Source organism: Cajanus cajan, chromosome 8, assembly GCF_000230855.2.
Source record: "Cajanus cajan strain Asha chromosome 8, NIPB_CcT2T_4, whole genome shotgun sequence".
Classification (NCBI taxonomy): Eukaryota; Viridiplantae; Streptophyta; class Magnoliopsida; order Fabales; family Fabaceae; genus Cajanus; species Cajanus cajan.
The window spans coordinates 11,300,075-11,315,006 of record NC_138524.1 but is presented as its reverse complement, the minus strand read 5'-3'; the positions used below and the strand labels follow the sequence as shown (position 1 = coordinate 11,315,006).

At 28.3% G+C, this 14,932-nt stretch overlaps 1 protein-coding gene across 1 annotated transcript; it reads right to left on the bottom strand.

The window, feature by feature from the left end:
- Window positions 1-7,571: 7,571 nt before the first annotated feature.
- Window positions 7,572-13,529, bottom strand: LOC109814240 (protein DETOXIFICATION 40). Its single transcript, XM_020378613.2, has 7 exons — window positions 13,078-13,529; window positions 12,025-12,656; window positions 9,485-9,541; window positions 8,294-8,532; window positions 8,060-8,178; window positions 7,888-7,974; window positions 7,572-7,801 (listed from the first exon to the last, which is right to left on the bottom strand). The coding sequence occupies exons 1-7, from the start codon at window positions 13,417-13,419 to the stop codon at window positions 7,736-7,738; spliced, it is 1,542 nt and encodes a 513-aa protein (XP_020234202.1). The 5' UTR covers window positions 13,420-13,529; the 3' UTR covers window positions 7,572-7,735.
- Between the last annotated feature and the right edge of the window lie 1,403 nt (window positions 13,530-14,932).

Sequence of the window (14,932 nt, the reverse complement as noted above, 5' to 3'; positions counted from 1 at the left end):
TTGTATTGTTTAATTTAAAAAAAAAAATCTTTCATAATCTAATTTTAACCCCTCTTCAATATTATAAGAATTTGGAGGAGAGAGAATAAAATTTCAAATATTTAGAACATAATGTCTAAAAAAGATTACTTGTAATTTTAAATTTAAAATTATAAAAATACAAAAATAAATTAATTTTTAAAAACCAGTCTCTTATAAATCAAGCTAGAAAAAAATTTATTTTTTTCTTCATCTCATTAAATAGAAAAATAATGTTCTTTTTTATACTTATGCGAATGCCAACTTATCTTTTAAATAAGAGACGACCAATATGGACAAATTTACTAACAGAAAAATTCAATTTTACATTTGGTAAAATTTAACAATTCATTTTTTGAATTAGAAGAATGTGTTAAGGATAACAGAAAAAGATTAAAATCTGTTAGTTAGTTACAGTTTTGATGACTTTATAAATAGATGTTTATCACCTTAGATGTAACTCACTGATACAATAATATTTTCTCTTCCATAAGTTTTCTCCAATCTCTCATTCATTTAGAAACTTCAACATGGTATCCAGAGCGTAAACGGTTCAACATGACTTCTGCGGCGCAATTCACCCCTCAAACATTTGCAACGTCAATTGCGATCAAGCTCGACGATGAAAATTTCTTGGTATAGCAACCAACATAAGGGATACAAGTGCCTGTCTCCTACAGGCAAGTGCTATATATCCAGACATGTCAAATTTAATGAATCTTTTTTCCCTTATAAACATTCTCCGAATCCCTTCCTTTCATCTTCTATTTTAGATATATATACTTCTCATCCTAGTCCTCCACTCACTGTGCTCATTCCTACTGCTGACAATAATTCTCATGAAAATTGTAATATTGCTAATACCACTAATGCTACTATAGTTGTTCCTAATGATGATGCAAATACTACTAATCCAATTGTTCCTGTTTCTAGTTCTATTACTGATACAGGCTCTACAGTTCTACAATCTCGAACTAATGCTCATTCAATGACAACTCGTGCCTCTCTTCCTCTTCATTTTTGGGGTGAAGCTTTTGTCACTGCAACAACTCTCATTAATCTCCTCCCAACACCTTCCTTGCAAAACACAAGCCCTTACCAAATTCTCTTTCATAAACCCCCTGACTACAACTTTTTGAAAACTTTTGGTTGTGCCTGTTATCCCCTTCTTCGACCATATAACCAACATAAACTTGATTTCAAATCTCATCAGTGTCTTTTCTTGGGGATCAGATTTGGATGATAGAAAATCCACCACTGGATTTTGTGTTTATCTAGGGCAGAACCTAGTCTCTTGGTGTTCAAGAAAACAACAAGCTGTCTCCAGAAGTAGCACTGAAGCAGAATATCGTGGAATCGCAGCTGTCACTGCAGAGTTGGTTTGGTTAAAGTCACTACTTAGTGAACTATACATCTCTGTTCCTGTTCCAAAAACATATTGTGATAACCTTGGTGCAGTTCTATTGGCAGCCAATCCTATTTTGCACTCTCGTACCAAACATTTCGAACTTGATTTATATTTTGTCCGAGACAAAGTGATGAAAGGAGAAATTCAAGTCATTCACCTACCAGCAAGGTTTCAAGTTGCTGACATCCTCACAAAGTCTCTCTCCAGTTTCCAGTTTGAAGAATTTCGACACAAACTCATGGTTACCTCCAAGGATAACATGAGTTTGAGGGGGGATGTTAAGGATAACAGAAAAAGATTAAAATCTGTTAGTTAGTTACAGTTTTGATGACTTTATAAATAGATGTTTATCACCTTAGATGTAACTCACTGATACAATAATATTTTCTCTTCCATAAGTTTTCTCCAATCTCTCATTCATTTAGAAACTTCAACAGAATGGAAATCAAAACCCAGGACCCCCTTTAACACTAACAAGCCTGTTTGATTTATGAGGGTGTGAAAGCTATGAATGGTTACACATGAAAGAGATCCATGAATGAATGTGCTCTTCTTTCTCAAGAGCATATGCCTCAATCAATGCTCCGTTCACATAACAATGGATATTATGAATTCACCCTCATAACATCTAATCCAGATTCATTTAAAGCTTACATATTTTTAATTATCCTTTCATAAATATTTTCATTAAATATATTTTAAAAAAACGTGTTTAGTTATACTTTAATACTATTTATAAGAATAACTTTGCTGTAAAGTAAAACTTGAAATAATTTAAATAAAAATAATTAAGAAAAAGTTACAAGTGATTTTAAAAAATAATTCCTGTTACCTATAAAAATATCATGTTCACATCTCCTATCATAAAAATAAAAGTATAGGAATTCTGATAGGATAAATTTTGCGGGAATTAACAACTTTTAAAAACATTATGTAAAATAAATAAAAATTTCAAGAACATTTTTTTTAAACGTGTAAAAATGGAAATATTATATTATCATGTTCATATTTTCTGAAATAAACTTTTAATTCATAAATCACACATACACTAAAGTTTTAGTTTCTGATTTTTCCTTTACTTATTCATGTTTATCATTTATATTCTTACATTATTATTTTTAAGCGACATATTATTTAAATTTTAAAATCCATAACTTATACATTTGATGTTTTACAAATTTAAAAATATTAACAAAATGTTAAATTATTTATATATTTAGTTGAAATATTAGACATGAAATGTAATAACATGAGAGATCAATACACTTTATATTTTAACATTTAAACAACTAAAAACATAAACCTAATTACATATAATTACAATGCAAATAATTCTTGAATATACATGTAACATTATATATGTAAAGGAAGTAATCAATCAATTGAAAACATAAAGATCTTTCCGTGGAACTACAATAAATCTTATATATATATATATATATATATATATATATATATATATATATATATATATATATATATATAAATCCAAAACTGTAAACATAAATCTTAAGTTGTTAGATAAATAATTACTATCTACAAGTTGTGTAAAAACAATACAACCAACACCACTATCTTTAACATATGGCTTCCAAAAAGTCCAGCTCACCTTTTGACCTAATTCTACTCTACTCCCATAATAATATAATCATCATAATCCAACAATAAGAAAAATGTAAAGGTAAGCTTAAATTCAAGAAAATAACATATAATCTATAGAAGTATTGCACCAACTATATTAACAACTTAAATTATGTATAATAGTTAACAACTGAATTACTTTCACTCAACATAAAACATATCTAGTCACTAAATCAACACCACAACTGATGGAACTACTTGGAGAGGATTGATGTTCTTCCAAGCTTTCCATGCAAGGACCGAAGATGCTCTTTGAGGTTGACACGTTTTGATCTTGAAGAACTCCTTTGAAGAAGCTTCAAGGAGTTTGAATCATCAAGGAGGTTCGGTTACTCCATGAAAGGGTGATGAAGCTTGTTGAACCAAGCTAAAAGTTGGAAACCTTTGAGAAAAACTTAGAGAGTAAGTTTCTCCACGGAACTTAAGACTTTAAGAGGAAAGAATTTGAGTCAAATTCTGATTTCATATCTCAAAAAGTGAAGTAGAATGAGCAATTTAGAAATATATAGGGAGAGGTAGCTTGTAGAGGAAGCTAACCTTAACCATGGTTCACTAGGAACCATGGTAAGGTTTAGCCTAACTAACTATCCAAGGTTTGTAAAACTTGTAGAGCAAGCTATTCTTAACCATGGTTCACTAGGAACCATGGTAAGGTCAAGCTTGACCGTCCAAGGTTTACAAAGCTTGGAGAGCAAGCTTCTAAGCTTTGAAGAGCATGAGTGAAATTCGGCCAAAGGAGAACCAAGGAGTTAGGCGACCAAGACTTAATTTGCTCACTTAATTAATTTCAAAAATATTTGATTTGGTTTAGTTAGGTTCATCATATGATGATGAGACCTAGCTAAATCAAATCTATGAAAAATTAGGAGCAAAATGAGTCTAATATGTAAATTTTTGCCTAGGCCCAACTTTGGCACAATTACTAGTCACACCCTCAAGCATTGCTAAATGCCACCCCTTTTTCCCTACTGAAAAAATAGAAAATGAGTGTATCAACAAAGGAGGTTAAATGGAGTTAAACTCTCCAAGTAACCTACCCTAAAATCAATATACAATCACTAATAAAAACAAGTAAAATGCCTCACAAATACAAAGGCAAAAATAAGCCTATACAAAGAGACTACTATATGTACAAACATATGAAAAGGTCTTTAAGATCATCTCATTCCTCTTGGTTCTTTTAAGATATCACCTCTTAGATTCCTTGACATTGGTTATAGTCTATCAACAACTAAGCAATATGTCAACTTATAATACAATACAACTCATCAACTTTTCAACTTAAAATAACACTACAACATATCAACACAACAATAATGAGACAATTGTAAAAATTAAAAGATCAAATTAAATAATTTTAAAATAGTGAAACAAAATTGAATACTCTAAAAATAAAAGGATCAAATTTATCAATAATTACTCTAACATTTTTACCTAGATAAATTTGAATTTTCACTTACCTATTTAATATATTTTTACCTATTTGTTAATTTCTTTTAACTATTTATTAATTATTATTCAATTTGGTTACTCTATTTTTAAAATGTTCAATTTTATACCATTATTTTAAAAATGTTCAATTTAATCATCTATTTTCTTAAAAAAAATGTTCATTTTTGCCTTTTGTCTAATTTTATTAGCATGATTAGTGTCAATTTTAATATAAAAATAATATTAAACTTTTTAAAACTTAAAAAACTAAATTAAATAATTTAAAATTAGTAAAATAAAATTAAATCTTCAAGATAATTAGAAGATTGAAAAAAAATAAAATAACTAAGCCTATAGTTAATGCTTGTTTCACGACCAACTTTTGAATTGAGGAGGGATCCGTTTACTCCAAGAATAAGTTTATCTAGACTTATTCCATTCAATAACTCATGTTTTATATTAAATTTGAACGATCCAACCGTTGAATTTAAAGTTCTTAATGCATAGATCAAATCTTCAAATTTTTAAAAAATTTAAAAATTATTTAATACTTCGTTTCATTAATTCAAATCAATGTATAAAATGATTTTATGATTATCCATCAATTTGAATTAATGAAACAAAGTATTAAATGATTTTTATTTTTTTTTTCAAAATTTACAGATTTAATTTATGAATTAAAAACTTTAAATTCAACGATTTGATCTTTAAAATTTAATGTAGAACATGAGTTATTAAATAGAATAAGTTTAGGTAGATTTACTCCTGAAATAAAGGGATCCCTCGCCTTATATATATATATATATATATATATATATATATATATATATATATATATTCATTTCCTTAGATTAATTTCTTCTCACTTGATTAAACTCCAAATTTTCTCTCACTTGATTAATTTAAGAGTTATATTTTAACTCTCTCATCTCTCATAATAAATTCTCTGTCACTTGATATGATGCCTATATATATATATATAAAGAAGTCATTTATAATTTATAAAGTCGATGCATATTCATGTCACTTTTAAGTAAACTTTATTAAAAAAAAAGTTTTGAGTACAAGTGGAGAGGAGTTAATTATCATCAATGACTGAAGCATAGCAGCCTCTGGTAGGGACTCCATGGGATGTATTTTCTCCATATTCTTAGCTTTTTTGGTTTCAGATTCTTTTCTACTCAACACTTTCTCTTCCTAAACACCAATTACGATCCACTGTCTTAAAATATCTTTTAATAATGGATCACGTGCCCGTGGGACCTGGACCAAGATCTCCCATCAAAATTCAACTACCCTCTCTTTTACATCCTTTCCTATTACTTCTTTTATATTAAACCAAACCATTACTCTTATTACATTAGTACTTCATAAATTAACAAAATTTTAAAGGGTATAGTGCATGGGTTGTTATAAATTCTATAAATATTCTATTCAATTTCCGCACATGAAAAAATTAAGAAAATTTTAGATGAATTTTTAGGGTGTAATTCATTAATTACATTAATTTAGAATTTTAAAAATATATATCTTCAATGTGATAACAACATAAGTTTAAAATTAAATAATTCAATTTGAAGACTTATATAGAATAATACAAAATTTCAGAAACTTGTTTAGAATTTCTTTAATTTGGGAGACTAAATAACATATTTAAATGGGATAGAGTTAAATTACTAGTATAAATAAAAATAAAAATAAAACAAAGAATGTGTTCAAACAACCATAAAGAAGAAAAATAATGATGTATGGAAACTCATATAATATACCAAATAATAAAAAAAAATGTACCTAATAAATACCCGCATAATATATATTTAATACATATTATATCACCTATTCATTTTTATTTTTATGTCTGAAGACAAATGGGTGTGCATGAATTATTTTTGAAGAAATAAATAAGGGTATTGTGGTAAACTACTAATGCAGGTTTCATAGGCGCAGAGGTGAAAGTTTCTGAATTTAAAATTTTTGTAGAGAAATTAAAGCGCCTGAAGTTGCTGTCGGTAGAATTAATTGTCAACCACTTATATGTCTTTCAAGTTTGTTTGACGCGATACCATTTCAAACAAACATGATATAACCAGTATCATTTTTTACTTTTAGTTTAATTTATTTTGAAAAATCATATGTAGAAGAATTAAGTGGTGTTTCTTTCTTATTCTTATATATCTTGTAGAAAAACGAAAAGTCACACTAATGTTTCCTAAAACCAACTATGGACAATTATATATAAATTTTACTTAATATAGAAATCACACTTGATTTCCTTATAGATCCCTTGCTAATTTGTCTTTTTAAAGGTACTATGTTTATAGTCCATGTGTATAAATGTCTTGCTACATTTAACATTAAGATACTTTATAAATGTCTTGCTTTCCATTTACATATAAATTGGGCCTGATTTTTTCCTTTGTTGGGTTTTGATTTCGTGTCCAAAGTGTGGCAACATAAATAACCATTTGTTGGGTGAATGTTAAGCACATCTCCTACTTATTTTCTTTCCTTCCTTCCTACACATTGTTAAGCCCAATTCAGCACCTTTGAGGTTTATCCAATAGCTTAGGGAACACTATGATTTTGGCTGTTCAATCACAATTGAATAGTGTACATGTACTAAACTATTTCAATACTTAAATGATTAAGAATCTCCTTAAATACTTAAAAACTTGTAATATTAATAATAACAAAATTATTAGTACATCAATAATAATAAAGTAATTAATATGTTAGAAGTAATAATAAAATAATTTAACACTTACGTGTTATTATTTTCGGTTTTCACACAAACAAATTGCATACTTAATTGATTATATTTGAGAAAGAAACATTTACTTGAGCCATATATAAATTTAATATGATTTATTATATGTGAGGAAGTAGCAATTTCTTATGCTATATATACACTTACTAAATTGACAATGTTATAAGTTTCTTGTAATCTATACTTATTACAAAGGAGACATCCCATTTTTGTGTATATAATTTTTAAATTATCTTATTTTTAAATCTTTAAATAATAAAAAATAATGTTTAAAATTAATTAAACCTAAAACTTGAATCCAAAATCTTGAGATTCAAATACTATCAATTAATTTAACAAATATAAATAATTTTTATACATTTTTAAATAAATATGAAAATACAGAGCGTCTTCAACCACACAAATAAGGAATATGAAAAGTTGCAAGATGCAAAATCCGATTTATATAATAGTGAAAATGATAACGAGCTTCAGTTCTTTAGAAGTGGCTCTTTATTATCCTCCCACTTGTTCAACCTCTTTGCTGCTGCTTCAACCTGCAAATACAATCAACAAAATATTGGTTACAAATAATAACCATAAATCTTGCTACATAGTATAGTATAGTATTTTCCTTTTTTACCTCTTTATTCCAATCCGTTCGAAATGTAACCCACACTAAAATAATTGTTTGCAAAACCGTGCCACCTAACATTCCCACCCATATTCCCTGCACACAGACACCGCACGTGCATGCAAATTAAATGCATCCATTCTTGCATTGTTATTAATTAAAATCAAAGGTTTTGGCATACCTTAGCACCAAGTTTGAAATAGAAACCAAGAACTGAACCCAATGGTATTCCAATTCCATAATAGCAACCAACGTTCACATACGCAACAAAAGTTTGCCATCCACATCCAACCGCCACCCCTTTTCATGATTAGACACGTAAAAGCATATCATATACTAAAAATAAAAACTTAAGCATTAAAATTACTTTCACTTATATAATGTGACATTTTATTTATAGTGTTTATTATTATACCAGATAAGACAGGCTGAATGCCATTGAGGACAATAGAAAGAGCAAGGAGGGGACAAAGATCTGAGACAGCAGCAGCGACCTCTTCACCATCTGTGAAGGCATAGCTAATGATGTCTCGAATTGCCAGCACTACCACTGCCACAATGACTGATATTATCAAAGAAATCAATGTCACCACCACCACTGAAAATGAAGCTGATTTTGGATTTCTTGCACCGAGTTCGTTGCTCACTCTCACACTGCATGCATCACCACAAAACTATATACTTCATTTTAAAAACTAATTAATATTCGCAGCATATACGATCAAAGACTTGATACAAAACATATACAATAGTTGAAAGAGACTAGAGAAAGAAAGAGAACGTATTATGTCATTTTTTCCTCCAACTTTTCTTAATGTCATATATATTTTTAAGGATAAAATATGTTTCTATAAGATTTAATACAATATTTACGGTATTTATACTTATCAAAAGTAATGTGATTATATATATAGTAACCTGATTTTAGTCTCTTCGATTAATGAACAAGTGGAATTATAATTATTGATGGAGATTTCTTAAGTAATATTATTATCCGGTGAAAATTAGTTACCGAGGTACTCAATTAATACTCTGCACCATTAAGATAGTAACATGAAGAAGACCTTCGATCAAGGTAGTTTCTAGGCTACTAATTATTGATTGTCTTTCACTATCTCTTAGATGTAACACTAGATATTAAGTTCTTCTAGGCTTTGATTATTCCGTTTGAATCATGCTGCTTGTCACTGTTGCTGACAATGAATCGTAGTTAATTAATACTCAAGACGTGCATTACTTACCAAGCTCAAAAACACGAATATTTTTCATCATCAACAACAGTGACAAGCAGCATGCATATGTGGTACGCAGGAGAATAAACACGAATATTTTTCAACAAATGCTTATGTAATTTGAAACAAACACAAGTAATAGCATAAACCAAAGAATCAAAGTTCAAAACTCACTTCTGCTATAGAACAACCACGTGTATATTTGAATTTCAATTTAAAATTCGTGTTTCGATTAAAGAAAAAATAAAAGGTTATAGATGTAACTTATTTTTCAACTCCAAAGTAAGATCTCAACTGCTTTCTAAACACACAGTTAGTTAAGAATAAGAAAATTGCAACAGCCAAAGTTATCAAATATAAAAGGAGAATCAAACCTTGCAGCTGCGTTAAATCCAACTGAGATCATGAAAACCCATCCAGACACTGTGGTACTGTAATAAGAAAAAAAAAACAAAAATTAAAAAATAATGCTTATTAAACGGTTGTTCTCTTACAAATAATCATTTTCTAACATGCACAGTCAAACATTAATTGGATTGAACAAGACATAACGTAGTGTTATATTCAAGAGACCAATACATAGATAATTAATTGACCAACAATAATTTGAGTGTTACAGAAAAGACACAATTAAAACCATGCACGTAGACCTATCATTTTGATGGACCCAAAGTCTGACAGGAAAAATAATCGAGAACTTCTATGGTACCCATCTTATTTGAGAGGGTACTAGTACAATTTTTATATTTTATATTTTTAATAATTTATTTAAATAATATTTATATATTTTATTCTTTCAAATTTTAAATTATTTAGTTATTTTATTTTTATTTTATATATTTTAATTTATTTGTAATAATATTATTATATATTTAAATAATTTAATTTTAATAATTTTTTAAGTATATTTTTATTTTTTCACTTAAAATTTTTGAATTTCTATATTTAATTTTAATAATTTTTTAAGTATACCTTTTGTCTTTTTATCTTAAATTTTTGAATTTTTATATTGTAATTTTAATAATTTTTTATTTCTACTATTTATTAATTTTTTCTTTTTTTAATATTTTATAATATCATTAAAATCTTATAATTTTAATTTTTATAATTTTATCTTACTTTTTATTTTATAAATATAATTTAGATTATTCATTTTATAATTAAATTATTTTTTTAAAATTTTTTATAAGTTTATATAGAAAAATGTATTAAAATTCATCGATCTTCGAGGGTATTCTAACAATTCCCAAAATAATTTCGTAATAGGCCTACGAAATGAGCCCACAACATGTTCATATATAGAAGAAGGAGATTGTTCTGAAAAGCAACACTAAGTATTTGAAAAACGTAAAACCATGGCCTGAATAGAATTTATTTTGTACCTTTTTTATTAAAATAAAAAACCGTGTTATTAATAAGAAATTAGGCATGATTACTATATGTCGTTTAAATCATATTCGAATCTCTTGTAAAAAAAATCATATTTAAATCAATAGAAATGAATAAAAATAAAGAAATGAGAATAACATTAATCATCATTAATTATGATATAATATGTTAAAAACAAATAACTTAGATTATATTAAAAGTCGATAAAATATATTTTATCCAGTTTTCTTTTTCTTATCAATTTTATGTTATTTTTTATATGTTTAAATGATAAAATAAAATTTTCATTCTGTTATAAATATTTGAATAATAGTATAATAACAATTTGATTCTAATTCGTTCTATACCAGTCGTTAAATATTAAAAAAAAATTATTATTATAATATTAATAAAATAAATAAGAAGTTTAATATTTGAAAATGTAATTTTTGATATTGAGTTTATATAATAATTGAAAGCTTACTAATTAAGAACATAAATTAAGAGAATATTGAATTTATTTTGACGTCCCTTTCAAAATAATGTTTTTTTTACAGCAGTAATGTATTATTTTTAAAAATTACAAAACGATTAATGAAAGTTATAAAATGTATGTTTCTTAATTAATTGTTATTACTTAACTTATGGTTTTATACTTTAATTTAGAACATCTCCAAACAATATATAAAAGTGATACCAACTTTTAGTGTAAACATATACTTTAATTCATTTTATCTTTCGCCTATTGAGGCTTGTGATTACTGTACACTTCTCAATATCAGTTTCCTTTTTGAGGTACTATAACATAATTATTTAATTATTTTCATTTTTCTCATCTTACCCAAAAATACAAAATGATAAGTATGACAGACATACCTAACAAAAAATGGAGGATAGAAAGACTTTGTTGTTGTTACTATTTATTTTAAACCCGAAGTATTCCTAACAAAAATAATAATTAATAATAACTAATCTCTTCATTTAAGAGACCAATAATAACTCTAAAATTAAAAACTAATCTCTGAAATTCATTTTAAAATCTAACATATCTAAACACGTCTATAGAGACTTCAAAATCAAATTGTTAACCACAAGTCTTGAAAGTGTTGGAGAACATGTTGGCTTGTGTTGTCACTATATTGTAGTTGAATATCAGGAATAGAATTTATGCTACGACAGCAACCATATCTCTTCGAATTCGATGCTTTTCTACTAGAAAACAAAGTACTAGAAGAAGCCAAAGTGACCTTCTGAAAATATGGTTTCTGTTTTCTATTTTTTAATATTTCCCACGAAGACATTTTTATTTATAACTTCGATAAAAGTAGAACAAGCCAAAATATGTTGCAACGTGGCATGCTATTTAGAGTCCATAAAGGTGGTGGTCTGCTACTACTACTGTTTCACTCATCATAACTCATAACTCATGGCTGCTACTACAAGACAACATGCCAACATATAATTCTAAGTTGTTAACTAATAATATCATAGAAAAGTTAAGTAATAATAATTTCTTGGTAAAGAGTTACGAAAGAGAAAGAGTTACCAAATAGAAAGAGAATCAAGAGCCAACTCAGGGTGAGGAAGCAACCCAGCAAGCAAAACCAAAATCTGGAAGTACCACGTCTCCAGGCACAGCATCACCGCCGACGCCGCCGACAGCTTGAAGAACTCCGGCAACCCCGAAAACGCTTCTAAACTAAACCCACGCCACGTCTTCCTACACCTTTCACTCTTCACAATGTACACAAACTGCGCAACCACGATGATCCACCACGAAACGCTCAGCACAAGCGACGCGCCAAGCAACCCTAGTCCCACCTCGTACACCGCCACCCAACTCAACGCCAGGTGGACCAATAAAGTCGCAGAGGAAATGTAGGCGCTCGGCGCCACTATGCTCTGCGCCTGAAGGAACTTCTGGATGGGGAAGTTCGCGGCGTAGGCGAAGATTTGTGGGATTAGACCGTACACGAAAAGCGCGGCTGCGGACGCGATTCTTGTGGACTCTCCGAGGAAGATTAGAATTGGGTTTGAGAAGATGTAGATTAGGGTTAGAAGAAGACCTGATAGAGTGAGAAGCACCGTAGATCTTTGCAAGTATACTCCTAACATCTCGTACTTCTTTGCACCGTATGCTTGTCCACATAGTGTCTCCACGGCACTCCCCATCCCCAACTGTTCAAAAACATTCCTCAAACTTTACTTCAGTCTTTTTGTATAGTGAAAATTGTTATTAAATCTCATTACTAGTCGATATTTGATCTATGATATACTACTTTCATGTTGAAAACTAGGGATCACCAACGTAAAAATTTGCATAACTAAACATCTTGTAGCAGTGATTCAATAGTAGTCTTATTATATATGATAATAAGTCTGTTTAGATACGAGTGCAAAAGTTCTCTTGAAAAACTTATCTGAAAAACACTCTTTATTTTAAGTAGAGAAACTCTTAAAAAGTATTTTTAATTTTGTATACAGAAAGACTTAATTAATATAAAATATTTTATATATGTTTAGTCTTGAAAAAGAGTTGATTAATAAGATTGGATTGCATGTGAATTGATGTTGAGATGAATGGATGATTGAGTAGTACCATGAGGCCATAAGCGAAGACTTGGATGCCGTTGTTTCCGAGGGAAGCAGCAGCGAGTTCGAGGTTACCGAGGTGGCCGGAGAAGATTTGGGTGGACATGGACATGACGTAGTTGATAAGGTAGACGATGACAGCAGGAGCAGCGAGGTGAAACAAGAGCTTGAACTCCACCCATGTTGCGGCTCCTATGCGCTTCCGAAAAGGGACGTTGGTGTTTGTGAGTATTCGCTCAAGTTCACCGTCTGAACCGTGCTTTGAAGTGAAACTTGAAGGTGATGATGGGGGTTGGCTTGAGAGCAGCAAAGGTTCATCAACTTCCTTGTCCACTGATGTAGAACCCATATTGGAAACTAACTTGTGTATGTTAGACTTTGTGGCATGTATAGATTAAACGTTTTTCCCTCTGCTGCACCACGAGGCTCAGCCACGAAAGGGTGCTTTCAACTTTAGGATTCTATCGGATTATATACTGTTTAGAGGGGTAAATCTAGGTGAACCCGTAAAACATATAATTAGCGGTGTATTATCTCAAATAAATGTGAATATTAAGGGTGTGTGGACGATTTTCTAAACATATACTAAGTGGATCACCAATGGACAATCTTTTGCATAAATAAAGAAATGGTCAAGATGAATTACCGGTTACTGCAATACCATGAGATTGGGTGAAGTGAAACTATATAATGTATAAAATGTTTATTTTATACAAAAAGGTACTTTTTTATGTCCTTATTTAACTATTCATGTCATTAGAGTAATATGTAGTTATCATGCACTAATTTTTTTTAAACTTTTTATAACCTCCATTTAACAGATTTTTATTTTTATTTAAAAGGTTAATAATATTTAAAGTATAATGTACACGAAAATAAAAAAAAATCTCTTTATATATAAAAATAGATAAACAAAATTTATAATAATATATACAAATAAATTTGAATACATAAATTATATTTAAAATATGTATAAATGGATAGTTTAAATATATAAATTATATTTTAAATTTATGATAAATAATTTATATTATGATATAAAATTATTTTTTAATCATTAAAAAATTATTTTAAAAATATTAAATTTAATTTATAAATAAGTGTTATGAAGAAAAATTAAAATTAATAAGAAGTTAAGAAAAATTTTAAGAACAATTCATAGAAAAATTCTAAAAATGTTTTCCTTAAAAAAAATTTCTTAAAGGTTGTCATATAAGATAATAGTTCATATTTAATATAAGAGGTAAATTTTTTTCTTATGAATTAGAGTTTATGAAGGAGAGAGATATAGAGAAAAAGAAAAGATAAAGAGAGAAAAATTAAATTACATACATGATAAGTGGTGTAATAAAAAATAATAGAGACAAAGAAAATGAGTAGGAAAAAAAAGTGACATAGAAATACATGCAAATGAATGACTATATAGTGTTTTGGTTTTTAAATATTTTATTTCATTTTAATTTTTTATTAGTAAACATAATTAAGACAATGATAATATAGATTAAATTAACCTAAATCTTTGTACATTTATCTCAACATTTTATTACTGAATTATCTTAGTGGTTCATTTTACTTGATTTGTTTTTTTAAAGAAAATTTTATAAGTATTTTAGTCATGTTAGTAACTATATTTAAATCATATATGATATAATATAATTAAATATGTTATTACTATTTTTAAAAAACAAAAATAATTTGAACTCGAATTCTAAACTCTAATCCTTAACTATATTTTCGAATACTATCTTTTAAACCAATATATGTATTTCGAATACTTACCCTTCCAGTTTCGTAGGCCCAATCATATATATCCCATAAACATCTAGATTTTCCTTCTTGCACTATTATTTTTTTAGATGCTA